Here is a 17010-nt window from a genome sequence, read left to right on the forward strand (position 1 = left end):
ATGCAGAGATGTTCCCTTCTCCTGCCACACATGCACAAACTTTCCCCAGCCATCTCAGCACCATGTAGGGGTTTGGGTGCACACTAGAAAAACGCCCCTCCAGCCTGCACCATGGCCTTGCCTGGCTCAGAAACACCATCATTCTAAACCCTAACACCCTTCCTATTTGAAAGTTGCACTTGCTATCCAGGTGGAGATCCCTTAGGAAAAGGGAACATGCTGAAAAACATCCAAGTGACTTGAGCCAGATGCTGGGTTTTTTCCCCAAAGCCAACTATTTGTGACTTGCTGCTGACAGCATGAACTGGTGTTAAGATATTACATTGCAGATGAGCTCATCACTTGGCCTCAAACAAGTTTCAGCCTTGAGTGGCTTTAAAATATTACATGTGGTGGAAGAGAGACAGTGCTGGTGTGGCAGAGAGATTTAGGGAGCAGCTGAGAAAGATATGCATGAAAAAATGTGTACCAGGAGGGAGGGGGGAATACTTCATGTGAAAAATATAAACTCTCCCAGGAGAGAGGAGGAGAAATGCTCCAATTTATTGCTTCTACACTTTAATTTTAGCATAAGAGAAAATTGTCTGAGTTTTAAGATGTTTAAAGGGAAGTGGCAAGATGCTACAGCTGGTCTGAGCCTCAAAGATCCCGGTGTGCTGAGCTCTGTGTGTGCAGGATTACTTCTACCAGGCTCTGAAATGGGCTCTGTGGGTAGTGTCTGGTGTCTGCCACCCATGCCATGTGGCCATGGGCTAAATCCAGCTCCTAATGTTTGCCTAATCTTAATGCTGAGCTCTCCCAGGCTGGTAGGTAACATCCTCACTGCTGTTGGGAGAGGTGTTCTCTCCCTGAATGTTTCCTTTGGGAATCTCCCTGCCCTACATTATCAGCACAGTTTCTATTTCTCCCTTCTTTTCTTCCTGCAAGGGGGCCTGAGCTCCTGAACCTCCCCCTTCTCTGAAGTCTCTGTGGTGACAAAAATATAAGGATGAAGATGGTCTTGAATGTAGGAGTTAGTTTTTTCCAGCCTAATTAAACCCGACCACATGGGAGCAGCCTTGGTGGGCATCCCTGCTGGCCCAGCTCTGTTTCTGGGGAGCCCAGTGCACACCCTTGTCCTACCTCTAGATCTCAACACTGAGATTTATTAATTTTCTTAAAGTGCCAACTTGGCAGAGCCCATGAGATAGATCATAAATCAGTTCAGCTGCTTTATTTTTCAAGCTCTAAGTGTGTTTGCCATCAGTGGCCGGGTGGGTTTTGTGGCTGGCTGGATTTGTTGTCTCGGGATGATTTTTTTTAATGCTCCCAGCAAGAGACAACAGCCCCACATGAGTGGGTTTCTCACTGCCTTGGCCCTGTTTTGCCAAACAAACAATTTGCAGCCAAACCAGTGAAAGCACAGGTTTGAGATGGATGGGCTCCATTCTCCCATCCTGTGGGGTGGCTGGTGAACCTTGCTGCAACGTGTGTCCATCTGAGAGGGTGGCTGTCCTGTCTCCTGATGGGCTGCAGCTGAGGAACAAAACATAGTGGAATTAAAAGATTTTAAGTGAAAGGAGTATCCTATATATAACCCTTCTCCTCCTCGTCCCGGTGCACTAACATATTTCATATAATGATGAGTTCTCTGCCAAAATTCCTCAAATTATTATGTCTAAGGATTGGAAATCCAGAAAATAGTGTTGGAAGGGACCTCAGGAGGTCTGATCCATCCCCAGGGCAGGATTAGCTCCATCTGAATTGTTCCTGACACATCCTTGTCCAGTCTCCAATGGCAGAGCCTCCACCCCTTCCCCAGACAATCTACTCCAGCACTTTATTCTTCCCAGACCCCCCCATTTATCCTCCTGCTGCCCCTGCTGCAATTTTAGGCTCGTTCCCTCCTCCCTGTGCACAGCAGATCCAGAGCACATCTCTGCTATATTTATTCTCCTATTCCAGTTTCATGCTGATCAAGCTGCCACATCTTCCAGAGTCATCTTTGATTTTACTTTGTTGCAAGGATACTGTTCTCTGGGTGGATGTAGGGCTTGTGAGTGGCATGAGGGGGTTGATCCTGCAGCACCTTTGCAGAGCAGATAAAGCCCAGACAGCAGCTTTCCCCAGGGCATTGTCCTCATCTGTCCCTGCCTTGTGTTGGGTGGTGGTGGGGATCATTTCCTCCTTGGCTTCTTCATGGGAACCACCAATGTTGGCTGATGTTAAGGATGACATTAGCACTGGCTTTTGTAGCACATCTGATCTTGCTGCTTTGTCCTGTTTTCTGCAGGATTTAGGAATGGAGTCCACCTCTCTGGATGATGTCCTCTATCGATACGCCAGCTTTCGAAACCTGGTGGATCCCATCACTCATGACTTGATCATCAGCCTTGCTAGATACATCCACTGCCCCAAGCCGGTAGGTACCATGGTCTTGTCACACCTCCAGCACTGCTGGCTTGGGAAGCTGCTCTGCTGGGAACATGGAGCTTCCCTCTGAGTTCTTGGGAAAAAGTTTCCTGGTTTCTGCAGTGCTTGTGTGTCTTTGGATGGAGGGGACTGCTCAGACACCATGGTTTGATTGCACAGTTTGACCACGTGACACTTCCCTGATGTTCATACTTTGGCTGTCAGCACTTTGTTTTGCAAATGGTTTCTGCTTTCTGCCCCTTTGTGTGTCTGTGCTCAAGACCAAACCCCATCAGGAACACGTTCTGCCTCGCAAGGGTAACAGGCTATTCCTCACCCTCATGTGATATTTATCTTGACCCCAAGAGATGAGAGAGTCCTTGGCTGTGCTTTCAAGGCCAGGTTTCCAAAAATGTGCAGCCTCCATGGGCTGCTGCTGGGATTCTGCCATTGGTAGGTTTCTCTGCCAGTACAACCCCAGGCAGATGTGGGCTTTTCAAACTGTTGGCCCCATCTGCTCACTGGCAGCCACAGCTGCATTAGGGCTTTTGAAAATCTCTGCCTGGCTCCCTCCCTTCTCTTCCATGGTAAATGTGGCTTTGCGTGGTGGCCACTGGCTGTTTGGCTCATTAGGGTTCCTTTCCCCAGACTTTCTTTTAAATAAGCAGTGTTGTCTGTGTCTGTTTGGCAGAGCAACTTAGGCTCAGAGAGGTGTGAAATGTCTGAGCTCTCTAAACATGCAAGAGGGGAAGAGAGAAGACCAAACACTACCAGAGATCACAGGAGATGTAGGTAACATCAGATCTCGAGGGATTTTTGATCTCTCAGCCCTCCTGTGCTGCAGTTTCCCAACTGTAATTCTGGGAGGATGGCACAGCTCTGCTAAAACATTGTGATGTGTCCTAGAGCTATAGTCATGGTCCGAGTGTGGTGGGGAAGCTGAAGGCTCATTTATCATGGTTGTGTTTTTCTTCTGTGCTGCACATTGCTGCTCAGGAATTATTTTTTTAAAAACATGTGAATTGTAGAAAGTGATGTGTTCCCAAAGGAGGGTTTGCAGAGCTTATTGATGAGACATCTTCAGCATAACAGCTTCCCTGGGAGTGTGGGAGCTGTGTGGCTTCCCTGAACTTGCTTTCTGGAACTAATAGGCTACCAAGAAGTTCACTTGGAGCAAAAAGGAAGCCCTTCCACCCCTGTAACCTGTGTTTGGCTCTGGTCACGCTTGCAGATGTGACAGAGCTTTGTTTGAGAGCCACTAGGAACCACCTCCCAGGCCATGTTATTCCCAACACTCTCCTTCCTCATCCTCCAAACCCTTCCCATGCCTTATTGTCCTTGGGAATGAGCTGCCTGGAGCACTGCCATGGCATCAATCATCCAGGTTCATTGCAGCACATAAGACTTGGAATGCTGTCATCACCTGGAGCAGGGAGGAGAGGTACAAATGCCCCAGGCAGGGCCTGTGTCTGGTGTTTGTGGGTCCATCCCCTGTGAAACAGTGGGCTGCAGCCCCTCCTGGGGGAATCAGCCCTGCCCTTGTCCCAGGATTGTCACACACACAGACAGACACACACCTGAGAGAGACCCAGCTCCTGTTGGGGATCACACAGTGATCCTCGGATATTTTTCAGGCATTCCGGGAGGGAATGTGTGTGTCTCCCAGCAGGTCCCAGCAAGCCCATCAGACCTCTGAATTCCTGCCAAGAGCACACTTGTTGCACTCTGTATCCTTGGATTTTGTTGGGTAGGGGGTTTGTTTGTTTTTCCCTCCTGGAGACAGCAAACTCAGAGCTCTCTGTTCTCATCTCTGCTGCTGAACTGCAAGGCTGAACCCCTCTTGTGCCTCTGTTTGACTTGCACGTGGCATTTTCAAACTCTTTTTTGGAAGGGACCATCCACAGGTGTGATGTGCCCACTGTGATTGGGCAGGGGCTGGGCTGGCCCTGGAGGCATTGCTGTCCTGTACTTACTGCTAATAATGGGGGTTTAATTTTCTTTAGAGTCTGTGAAGTTCAGTGCTGTTTCTTGAGGGTGTTTGACTTGATAATAGCCTCCTCCACTGCTAAAAAATGAGGGGAAATTGCTTTTTTTGATCTATTTAAATACTTCTCTAATGTTGCTGAGGAAAAGCTGTGGTGATGCTTTAGGTGTGTCTGCCTGGGCTCTGGTGTGAAACTGGCTCTGGAAGTGCTTCATAAAACTCTCTGCACTCAATAAACCATGTTGGGAAGGGTGGGGTTGGCACAGCAGTGTGCAAACACAGCCTGGGCACTTCAGGGACCCAAATCTCCATCCCTAGACCCAGGATGGATGTCCCATGTCCTACAGCATGAGCTCAAGCTACAGGCACAGCTAAGCCCATGTAAGGATACCAGTTTATCCCTTTCCTTCTGGAGAATAGGATCCTTTCCTCTCTTCTCCCTATGGGCAATGAGATGGGAAACTGGAGAAACCTATTTTGATGGGCATGTTTCCAGGCAGAGGCCCCGTCCCCCCGCTGAGGTTCCCCTTTCCAGAGCATCGTGACTAAGCTGGTTTCTCCTCCACATTCTGCCTTGGGAGAGCAGCATTGAGCCCTGGCCAAGTGTGTGCTCTGCACTCATAAAAATCACCCCAGGCTGCTGATGCAACGGGGAACTGCTGAGTTTCTGCTTTTGCATGTCTGCCTGCATGGGCATTTTGGCACTAAAGCCTCTGATGGGGTTGGTGCCAGTGTAAGCAGAGAGATGCAACCCCCTCGTACTGAATCATGGGCTCCTGGCAAACCATGCTGGCAAAACAAGCAATAGCCAACCCAGACACCACCAGTCCCTGCAGCACTGAGGTTCTTCTGCATGAGATGCTGCTCCTTGGGTGCATTTGGTCCTCTCCCCCTGCTTTGCACAGCTTGGGGCTTGCACCACGCTGTGCAGTTGTTTTGGTGCTGGTGCAAGTGGCAGCTTCTCTGGGCCAGATGTCCCTTAGGAGGCTGCTGCTGGCAGGTGGTGAGTGTTGGCATGAGAGCAGGGAAACTGTCACCCTACTGTGCCCTGCAGGGCCACCCCTTTCCAGAACAAGGTGCCAGGAGCAGGAGGCAGCTGGTGCCATCAGCCCCTGGGACTCTGTCTGTCCCCAGGGACCACTGGGGACAAAATGCTTTGGCAAAGCCATGTGGTGTGGGACAGAGCTGCCCTCTATCCCTCCTGCAGCCACTCAGGTTTCCAGCAGGAGCTGTTCCAGGCAAAGGAGCTGAAAACACAAGCACGTAAGGAGCAAAGGGCCCCCGTAAGAATATCTGGCCATGAACTATTGGAAAATTAAACTGGTTTCTTTTTCCACACACCAGAGCCACATGTATGGGTGACTGATGACTGTGATAGGGGGTGAGTCAAGTTTTCCTCCAGTTTGAGGACTTGTTGAATGTGGGATAAGCACTGAGTGGAGGCAGGGGAGGGGAAAAGTAAAGCCTTGAGCAGAGGCTGGGTTTTTCCCTTGTGACTTTGAAGTGTTTGATTGCACCAGCTCTTACCATCCTGGAGATGTACCATGGAAGCTCCACCAGCCCCTGAAGGCTGCCCAGAGTAAATCCAAAGGGAGATTTTGGCCTTACTGATCCCCATCCTGTTGTTTTCCAGGGAGGTAGGCTTTTCTGCCAGTCGATGGCCAGGGAAGGGTGACAAAACCCTGCCCCAAAGTCCAGCTTTGCCTGTCTAATCTTCTGTCAGTGCCTGCACTTCTGGGGCTGCAGCTCCACTAGGAAGGCAGGTGAAAGATGAAACCCCCTTTGCATGTAGGGGGCTGGATACAGGCAAACATCCCAGCATGGAAGCTGTGCATGGCAGGTGATGGGGTCCTCAGCCTCTTCTTGTAGTGTTTAAAGGTACATGGTGACAGCCATGGGCTGGGAGGACATTTAAAATCTCTTCTAAGAAATTGATGTGGCTGGAGAGACGACGTGCTGGGACTGGAGGCAAAATGGATTTTGCCCCTGTAGCTCTGGAGAGAGTGATCTATTTTCTTGTTCACTCTGTCTCATTTGAGAAATATATGCTTAGCCACATCTCTGGCTCAGATGTCTTCCTCTGTGTGAGCTCTAAATTGATCAGGTTTGGAGTGTGGGTTTGATTATGTGAATTGTCAACCATGCAAACAAGAAATCACAGAAAGTAAAAGTAGTTATTGTGACCTAGATGAAATAATCTCTTTCAAACCCTTCTTCAGCCCCATGGATTTAGGATTTAACTCACAGATGATTTTGAATTTTTATGCCTTCCATTTTTAAAATGTGTTATATCTGATGGAGCTACGTTGAAGCTAAGATGAGCAATTTTCCTCTTAGTTACTGCCCTGTGTGCTGTGACATGTGGCTAAAACCATATGAATTAACTCGGTTTATAGAGGACAAATGTAATGAGGACACTGTGACCACCAGCCCAGTGCCTGTATCCCCAAACTATGCACATAATCCAGCTCCTCTTCCACGCCTCTTGTTATTTGATCTAGAATTCAAGTTGTCACACTCATTTTATAGCAGTATGAGCTGAGTTTCAGGTACAAAGTGATGGTGCGTTGAGGGACACTGAGGCACAGTCTGTTGGGTGAGCTTGTCAGTCTCCACGACTTTCTTACCTTTCCCTTTTGCCATTAGATGTGCAAGGAAAAGGCACCTCACACGTTCTCTGGCAAAGCTCTCAGATTCCAGATGCAAAGTGCTATGAGAGAATTATTTGCTCTTTGCTGTAAGTAATATCACAAAAGGAAGATGGTTTCTAAATGAAAGCCCTCGAAACCCCCAAAAACCTGATACAAAAGCAAAGGGGAGGATGGGGATTCAATTAAGTCAACTGTATTCTGTATTAATGGGTCCTTGTATTTTGCTGGTGTTGCTCCAAGTTTGAAGATCCCTGTTTGTGGATATTAAGACATCTGGAGCACTTTGAGATATCCTGCAGGGTGAAACAGGCTGTGAAGCTCAGACCCAACTAGAGAGAACTCTGATTCTTTCCCAACTTAATGTGTCATGTCCTCTGCTCATTTTTTCTTTGCACAGAGAGAAATGTTCTCTGGAGCCCCTGTGAGTGAGCTAAAGCTGAGCAGAATGCCTTGGAAATGGGAAAATTGCACTCGGCAGGTTTTTGTAAATATTAAGGCTAAAAGGGAATAACAGTGAGGTCTAGATGGGCTGTGCTGGTACCACTCCTGGCAAATTACTGGTTTTCTGTGTGAAATGGGACTGCAGAGGCAGAGGAGATGAGCTTTGCCTCAGCCTCCTTTTCCAAACCCTGTATGATGTGAGGAAACCTCTGCTGTCCTTGTCCTTCCCTGCCTGATGAATTTGCTCCCTGGTGCTCATCCCCTCTGTAGGGAGGGATGTCTGATCTGTGGCCCTGTTCTGCTGGCCTCTCTTTCTTTTCTAAAAAATACACTTTGCCAGCAGCAGTGAGGAAGTGACAGGATGCAACTCTTAATTTAAGCAGCCTCATGGTGTAGGAACCAGGGAGAGTTTTCCTGTTCTTTAAAAGAAAAATAATAAATCCATTAAAATGTCAGGTAGGTTAGTTAGATTTCAAGCAATAGCACCTTATAAAAGATGCTAAATTTGTATTTCCCCCCCAGCACCAGTGTCACAGCTGTAGGATGGGGTAACCCCCCTTTCTGGCTAGCCAGTGTCTCCCTTGGGTGCCTGGGCAGTTGTGGCCTATTTATGAGAAGTAGGTATCTCTTTCCAGACTTTTAAACCAGTTACATCTCTGAGGGAAGTCCAGCTTGTGATGGGATTTGGTGCAGAAGAGGCAGGTGGAGGGGACCAGCCTGGGGCAGCCCATCCCAAGCACCCTGTTCTCAGTGACATAAGTGCCTTTGGATTAAAAAGTGCTGAGTTTGTTGTGGGACTGGGCTAAGCAGGACAGTGTGTCCCACTGGTCTGCAGTCTGGAGGGACAAAGGAGTCCTGCTCACGTTCCCAGCTCCCCTTCACTGTTACTATGTGAGGGTCAGTGAACAAACTGTCATTCGCCAGTCTCTGGAATGCTGCAGACCATTTGGGATGGAAGAGGCTGTAGAATCATAAAACCATAGAATGGTTAAAGTTGGAAGGGACCTTAAAGATCATCAGGTTCCAATGTCCCTGCTCTGAGCAGAAACACAAATGTTTCTGGATGAGCTGACTGACTCTTTCAAAAATAAAAACTCCAGTGTGACTTTTATCAAACTTTAATGTTGTTATCTCTTTTGGGTTGCTTAAACCCAAAATCTCAATAATGCCAGCTGGCAGAATTGCCAGGCTCCTCACTCAGTTCCCATAATAACAGGATGACCTTTCCTAACCAGTGTGTCACCATCTGCAAACCCTCCCAAGTGCCACAGGCTGGATTTTGTCAGCTCGGAGCTGGATTTTGCAGTGCCTCCCAAATGTCAGGTGCCACACTGAGTGGTGGGAAGTGCTTCTCCTGTCCTGCCCAGCAGTGAGAACCTCTTGGGTGCCACCACCTGTCAGTAATGGGCACCATCGTGTGGGTTGGAGCTGGAGAAGATGGAAAAAAAACCAACAGAACTAGTAGTGGGAAAAGATCTTCCTGGTGGCTCCTTCTTTTCTCAGAAGGCACCTGCAGCAAACCTCACAGCTGAATCCAAAGCAGAAGGGAGGAGGGGCAGGTCAGCACAAGTATTTTAGTGCCAAAGAAGAGAAGGAAACACTGGTGCAAAGGCAGGTTCCCATTCTGAGCTGAGCATCCAGGGCTGTCTGCCCTGCCATGTGCTGCACCTGCAGCCTCTGCAGTGGCACCCAGTGAGTGTCCCCAGGGGAAATGATGGATGAAGGAAGCAGGTACCTCATTAAACAGCAGCAACATATTTTATTGATGTTTTGGGACCTTAAAGATCATCAGGTTCCAATGTCCCTGCTCTGAGCAGAAACACAAATGTTTCTGGATGAGCTGACTGACTCTTTCAAAAATAAAAACTCCAGTGTGACTTTTATCAAACTTTAATGTTGTTATCTCTTTTGGGTTGCTTAAACCCAAAATCTCAATAATGCCAGCTGGCAGAATTGCCAGGCTCCTCACTCAGTTCCCATAATAACAGGATGACCTTTCCTAACCAGTGTGTCACCATCTGCAAACCCTCCCAAGTGCCACAGGCTGGATTTTGTCAGCTCGGAGCTGGATTTTGCAGTGCCTCCCAAATGTCAGGTGCCACACTGAGTGGTGGGAAGTGCTTCTCCTGTCCTGCCCAGCAGTGAGAACCTCTTGGGTGCCACCACCTGTCAGTAATGGGCACCATCGTGTGGGTTGGAGCTGGAGAAGATGGAAAAAAAACCAACAGAACTAGTAGTGGGAAAAGATCTTCCTGGTGGCTCCTTCTTTTCTCAGAAGGCACCTGCAGCAAACCTCACAGCTGAATCCAAAGCAGAAGGGAGGAGGGGCAGGTCAGCACAAGTATTTTAGTGCCAAAGAAGAGAAGGAAACACTGGTGCAAAGGCAGGTTCCCATTCTGAGCTGAGCATCCAGGGCTGTCTGCCCTGCCATGTGCTGCACCTGCAGCCTCTGCAGTGGCACCCAGTGAGTGTCCCCAGGGGAAATGATGGATGAAGGAAGCAGGTACCTCATTAAACAGCAGCAACATATTTTATTGATGTTTTCTGGTGGTAATTGGCGTTTGAGTTCAGCTAATTTAGCTTTTAATCAGAACATACTTTGCCACAAAGGAAGGAAATGTATTGATTCCCTGCCTCCTGGCAGGACCATGATTTATTTACCTCCAGTGCTGAAGAGTGTGTGGTGGGGGCCTCTCCTGTGGTACAGCTGGAGGGGAGACTTGGGCACTTGGGATGGCTGTTTTAGCATCTATTTCCAGTCTAACTCCCAAGTATGTGAATACTAAGCAAGCAAATGGTCTGCTGGTCGTGTGGATTTGCAGAAATGAATGGTTGAACAAGGAGAGTTGGGGGCCTATCAGAAGGCTACGGATGCAGTTGTCATGGAAAGGATGTTCTCGTGACCCATCCAGGAATGAACCCTGGTGTCTAAATGGCCTTCCCATTAGTGACTTTGTTTATAGTGCTGAAGTGGGCTCTGTTCATTTGGCTGAGGATCTCACTGTGTGTATAAGGAGCAGGTGTTGGAGTGGTGATGCTCAGGAGCCTCCTCCACAGTCACCGTGTTGCTGTTCACCTTGGCTGAGGCTGTGGTTGGTGGCATTGGGCAATGCCACCCATGGGTGCAGAGCAGCACATGGGTCCCCTGCTGATCCCCACATCGTTTTGACTGCTGCTCATTTATCCTCTGCTGTGGAAGCCAAGCTGGATACCCTCCAGTAGCTCTCACAAAAGATTTTTGTATTCTTTTTTGCATTTTCCCTTTATGTTACATGCTCCCCCAAAGCCATCTATCACCTCAGATTTTATTGCCTTCTTTAATTGCTTCTCTGAAGTCCAAGTGTAATATTACTCCAGGATCGTTTTGAATAACTTCCTGAGTTGCTGCAATGCCATTCATCTTGTACTTCTGGCTCTCTTGATAAGCCCAGCTGTACATGGCTTTTCATTTCTGTCTGTCAACACTGAATCTGATGCATCACACTCTGACCTCTCATCAGGGGGATGAGGAGCAGTTCTTGTAGCAGGGTCTGAGCTGCAAAATCGGTTTCCATTTCTCTTCTTTGTTTCTACAATTTTCCTCTTTTAATGTTCTGCTGCTGCACAGCTTCACCAGCTCCTAATTTGAGCTAGTTCAAGGTAGGGTTTAATTGCTGGGGTCCTCAGTACTCTGTGATGGTCCTCAGTGAGCACTTGTACCATGTCAGGGTGCCCAGGGTGGATGTCTTCAGCCCTGAAGTGTCCCAGGTTTGGCAGTAGCTTTGTGGTGTCCAGTCCAGCTCTGGTTTTTAAGAGTTCAATAGCAGCAAGTCCTTTACTGAGAGCAAACGAGTTAATCTTGCTGGTGCTCAGTCCCTTCCTGGTCATCTGAAGGTCTCTGCAACCAACGTGTGATGGTGAGACCTGGCAATCTTGTGCCTTTGTGTTTGGGCTGAGTTGAGGAGAGGGTTTGCAGCATTGCTAGATCTGCCTGGCAGCAGAGGGGTTGAGGTTCTTGAGGCATTAAGTGAACGCACATGCCAGGGTCGCTGGCTGCATGTTTGGTTCATTTGTTTGAAGCCAGTTGCTCCTTTTGGATCACAGAGACAATGGGATCTTCTGGAGACAGACTGCAATGAGCATGGCAAGGAGCTGTGGGTCAGGCAGGTTACCCTCAGCCAAGAGCCTGGTTATCCCTGTGGGCACCTTCTGCCCAGAAGTCCCCAGGTTGAGGCCACTCATTTTGCACCAGTTGTTGACTTTCTCCCTCATTGAGTTTTATGCTGCTCTCTGCCAGGACTCCACAAAACCTTAATTTTCCTGTGCTTGCTTCCAGAGCTTATGCTGTGAGCTTTGGCAGGGAGCACCTGCCATCTGCTAAGGGACACCTTCAGCCACTGCTGCTCCCACTCTGTCAGGCTTCTGCAATAAAGTGGTGAAGACCAGAAGTGCTGCTTAAGCTACATGATCTCAGCCTGGGGCCTGCAGCTGATCATGGCCTCAATCTTCAAGGAGCTTGGGGTCACATTGTGCAGTAGCTGGGGCTGTCACTCCTCCCTCTGCAGCCCTGGCTGGGGCACTGGAGGCCCCAACACAGGGCTTGAAATTGTACTGGGTGGTTTGGTTGCTGGGTTTGGGCTTTGCCAGGTAATAGGATAAGTTATCTGATCAGGAGTGCAGACGAGAAGTGGTTCCTCTTCTCAGCTCTTCTAAGATCTCCAGAATGCTCCATCCTGTACAAAAGGGTTGCTGCTGGATAGGAAGCTTTACTTTCTCAAACCTTTATCAAAGTATAGTTTATTGCTGGATAGAAGACTGGTCCTTCTCCTCAAAAATTAAGCTAACTTTTCCTTTCCCTTTTATTTATGCCACTTTAGCTGCTTTTACCTCTGTCCTTCTTTCAGAGGGAATTTTGATGGTAAAGCCTGTGTCCTAGCAAACCAGAAGGAAGACAGTAGGGTTTTCAGTATGAACAACTCTCCTTATCCAAGGAGCACCTGGAGCTGTTTGGCTGGTTTGTTTTGTTTCTGTGCAATTTCTATGTCCATGCATTTCTCTTTCTGAGTATCTTTTAACACACTCTCAGCAGGATTTCCCACAAACCACTTCCTAATATCCGAGATAGTTTTGTACAAAACCACCCCTACGTCAGGTGATCTGATATCAGGTAGATCAGCACCTTATTTGATGGCAGGCTTTGACCATCTATAAGCTCTGGACCCACAGTGGTCATTGTAAAATACCACATCACAGAACAGAAAGGAGAGATTTGTTCAAGGTGGAGATGCTTCTCTCCAGGCAGAGCCTCCAGGAAAGGCAGCCAGCCTTGGTGGTTTGACCACTCTGCAAGGGTCTCACTGGCTGTTCTCAGGTCTGTATCCTGCCCCCCATGGACCCAGCTCCACCACCAAGTGCCCTTCTGTGGTGGGAAATCAGGAGCTGGTTTGGTTTTGTTGTTTTTTCAAGCCTCCTGCTGCTGCAGGGATGGCTGGAGAGGGACACAAGCAGAGCCTGGGAAGGGCCCTGCAGGTCACTTGCTGCTGGAGCCGTGCTGAGAGCAGGGTCACCCAGCCCAGCTCTGAAGTTCCCATACCAAAAAAAAAGCATTTTTCCTGTAAGAAGAAGCCAAATGTGTCTTCTCATATGAAAGGCCTTCATTCTCTTCCAGGACCAGCTGGTCTTTTCCTGGCCATGTCATGATGTGGATTAATCCTAGGTCACATCCTTCCCTTCTGGAGACAGACTGCAATGAGCATGGCAAGGAGCTGTGGGTCAGGCAGGTTACCCTCAGCCAAGAGCCTGGTTATCCCTGTGGGCACCTTCTGCCCAGAAGTCCCCAGGTTGAGGCCACTCATTTTGCACCAGTTGTTGACTTTCTCCCTCATTGAGTTTTATGCTGCTCTCTGCCAGGACTCCACAAAACCTTAATTTTCCTGTGCTTGCTTCCAGAGCTTATGCTGTGAGCTTTGGCAGGGAGCACCTGCCATCTGCTAAGGGACACCTTCAGCCACTGCTGCTCCCACTCTGTCAGGCTTCTGCAATAAAGTGGTGAAGACCAGAAGTGCTGCTTAAGCTACATAATCTCAGCCTGGGGCCTGCAGCTGATCATGGCCTCAATCTTCAAGGAGCTTGGGGTCACATTGTGCAGTAGCTGGGGCTGTCACTCCTCCCTCTGCAGCCCTGGCTGGGGCACTGGAGGCCCCAACACAGGGCTTGAAATTGTACTGGGTGGTTTAGTTGCTGGGTTTGGGCTTTGCCAGGTTCTCTGATCAGGAGTGCAGATGAGAAGTGGTTCCTCTTCTCAGCTCTTCTAAGGGTTGCTGGGTTTGGGCTTTGCCAGGTAATAGGATAAGTTATCTGATCAGGAGTGCAGACGAGAAGTGGTTCCTCTTCTCAGCTCTTCTAAGATCTCCAGAATGCTCCATCCTGTACAAAAGGGTTGCTGCTGGATAGGAAGCTTTACTTTCTCAAACCTTTATCAAAGTATAGTTTATTGCTGGATAGAAGACTGGTCCTTCTCCTCAAAAATTAAGCTAACTTTTCCTTTCCCTTTTATTTATGCCACTTTAGCTGCTTTTACCTCTGTCCTTCTTTCAGAGGGAATTTTGATGGTAAAGCCTGTGTCCTAGCAAACCAGAAGGAAGACAGTAGGGTTTTCAGTATGAACAACTCTCCTTATCCAAGGAGCACCTGGAGCTGTTTGGCTGGTTTGTTTTGTTTCTGTGCAATTTCTATGTCCATGCATTTCTCTTTCTGAGTATCTTTTAACACACTCTCAGCAGGATTTCCCACAAACCACTTCCTAATATCCGAGATAGTTTTGTACAAAACCACCCCTACGTCAGGTGATCTGATATCAGGTAGATCAGCACCTTATTTGATGGCAGGCTTTGACCATCTATAAGCTCTGGACCCACAGTGGTCATTGTAAAATACCACATCACAGAACAGAAAGGAGAGATTTGTTCAAGGTGGAGATGCTTCTCTCCAGGCAGAGCCTCCAGGAAAGGCAGCCAGCCTTGGTGGTTTGACCACTCTGCAAGGGTCTCACTGGCTGTTCTCAGGTCTGTATCCTGCCCCCCATGGACCCAGCTCCACCACCAAGTGCCCTTCTGTGGTGGGAAATCAGGAGCTGGTTTGGTTTTGTTGTTTTTTCAAGCCTCCTGCTGCTGCAGGGATGGCTGGAGAGGGACACAAGCAGAGCCTGGGAAGGGCCCTGCAGGTCACTTGCTGCTGGAGCCGTGCTGAGAGCAGGGTCACCCAGCCCAGCTCTGAAGTTCCCATACCAAAAAAAAAGCATTTTTCCTGTAAGAAGAAGCCAAATGTGTCTTCTCATATGAAAGGCCTTCATTCTCTTCCAGGACCAGCTGGTCTTTTCCTGGCCATGTCATGATGTGGATTAATCCTAGGTCACATCCTTCCCTTACAAAAGCCACCAGAGTGTTTCTGCTGCCAGTGTGTTTGTGGCCCCAGCCTTGATCAGGGGAAGGTGCAGGTGGAGTTTGGCCCCCTGGCTGAGATCCTGGGGAAACTCAGGAAAGAGCAAGTGGCAGTGAACCCTGCTGGAAACGACCTCATTCTTATTAGAATGGCCTTTATTAAATTAGTTCCATTTCCCCTTTAATTTGAATTAAAATGGCCTTGATTTATTTCCAAAAGAATTTCTGCATGGGGGCATTAGGGGGTCAAATGGACCCGTTCAGAACCATATTGTCACTTTATTTGGATTGTGTGGACAAGATGTATGACTTACATTCACCATGCCCCTATCTGCTCACCTTCGGGTATCATCCACCTCATTGCTCATTCTCCATGCTCTGAAGTATCTTCCCATGATGGAGAAGGAACTGCAATAGCCTAACTGTGGTATTTTAAGGACACCTCCCTGGAGAGCTCTTCCCTGCAGCACGATGGGGACTTTTCCACTTGCATTTGAGTGCCTTGCCCCAGGAGCTCGCTGACTAACCAGCCATGCAGCAGGAGGGATTTGTTGCTGGGGTGGATCCTCCCCTGCACACCCAGATGGAGTTGTAGGTAGGACCTACCATTGAGCCTAGTGTGGTGGGATGATCTCAAAGCAACCTGAGTGCTCACTGCCAGCTGGGTGTTGGCATGTTTGGCTCGTGATGAGAGAGGAATGTTGGATTTAAAGCCTTTCCCACCTCCCTGGCTCCTGGTCTCGCAGGAGGAGGACAATTTGCTGGAGAAAACTCCATTAGGGCTTCAAAAGGAGTCTGGTGGTGGCTTGCTGGGGCCAGGGCTGGCTGCAGCACAGATGTCTGCATGCAACAATAGCTACAGTTCAGCCCCACGCTTGGGGGAGGGGTGGAAAGAAGAAAGGAAGGGAAAAAAGAAAACCAGAAAGCCATTAGATGACTTCAGCTCTGCGTGACTACATCAAAAGGGAAGGCGCCGTAAATTGAGTGTCTGTAAAAGCCCAGGCCCTGGTGCTGGGGTGCAGGACTCTGCTCTGGGGCTGCAGGAGCAGCTCCAGGCTTTGAGTGGGCAGAGCTTTTTTTCCTGGCTGTTGTGTTGACCTGGGTCCCTGAGCCTTCTCTTGCTGCCTTCCCAGTAGGTGCTTGGATGTCCCTGTGACCCATCAGCTTTGTCGTGTGCTCAGGATCTCCTGGCAGGTGGAAGCTTTGCACCTGGGGCCATTTCACAGTGCTGAGAGAACATTTCTCCTTCCTTTTGTTGGCATCCTTCCCAACCCCCAAAGTCTGTCCCAGCATCAGCATGGAGGGGATTTACTCGCCTTTGCTTCATGCTAATATGTAATAACTGACCTGATGCACACCAAGGCCATTAAGGATGATCTGTCCCAGGGCTCCCTAGAGCATCCTTATTTCATGTCTTTGTTTTACTGTGTCATAACTCTATCATTGAGTACATGTTTTAAGGAGAGTCCACTGAAGTGTATGGAAAGCAAACATCTTGGCTGAGGGGTCTCCACACCAAATCCCTCATCTGCAGGGACTGGGTGGGTGCAGTTTCCCTGGCCTGGGGCTGGGCAGAGCTTTTTGTGCTCCAGTGCAGCAACTGCAAACCCTGCAGCATCCCAAAAGGATAAGTTCTTTAAAAGAAAGAGAAAAAAGGGAAGAAAAAAGGGGAAAAAAAAAAAAAAGTTAATTTCTTTTTCAATTAAATCAAAATCATGGTCTGGGAGGGCCAATATGGAACTTCTTGCATGTTCAGATTTGCAGCACAGCAGGTTGGTTTAGCCCAGGGATTGATTGTGAGTGACAGAAATGTGTGACTCTGTGAGAACATGAGCTCAAACCTGTCGCTTCTTCCCACCCAAGACAATGGCTAATTGTTCTAATTTGGGTCAATCCCCTGCTGTGCTGCAGCAGGAAAAAAGGAATTCTTTACCAGGGCTTTATGATAATTCATACTGGCCTATTTTACGTGTTGTTTGGCCCTGGTGCAACCCCCCCCAGGGCTCTGCACACCACCAGGGATCCCTCTGCTGGGGAGGAGCAGGTGATTAATTCCTTAATGAAAACAAATTAATTTGCAATAACATCTTTATCACAAGGCTTTCACATGCTTTGTGCCCTCCTC

At 48.6% G+C, this 17010-nt stretch overlaps 1 protein-coding gene across 1 annotated transcript in view; it reads left to right on the forward strand.

The window, feature by feature from the left end:
• The window catches only part of LRRC75A (leucine rich repeat containing 75A), a 62144-nt gene that overhangs the window by 24182 nt on the left and 20952 nt on the right, over positions 1-17010 (forward strand). Inside the window, exon 2 of the mRNA XM_009993292.1 lies at positions 2273-2401. Within this exon, the coding sequence (XP_009991594.1) occupies positions 2273-2401 (129 nt within the window). The remainder of the gene's footprint in view (positions 1-2272; positions 2402-17010) is intronic.

The sequence above is a fragment of the Chaetura pelagica genome, unplaced genomic scaffold (genome assembly GCF_000747805.2).
Source record: "Chaetura pelagica isolate M959 unplaced genomic scaffold, ChaPel_1.0 scaffold193, whole genome shotgun sequence".
NCBI classification, from domain to species: Eukaryota; Metazoa; Chordata; class Aves; order Apodiformes; family Apodidae; genus Chaetura; species Chaetura pelagica.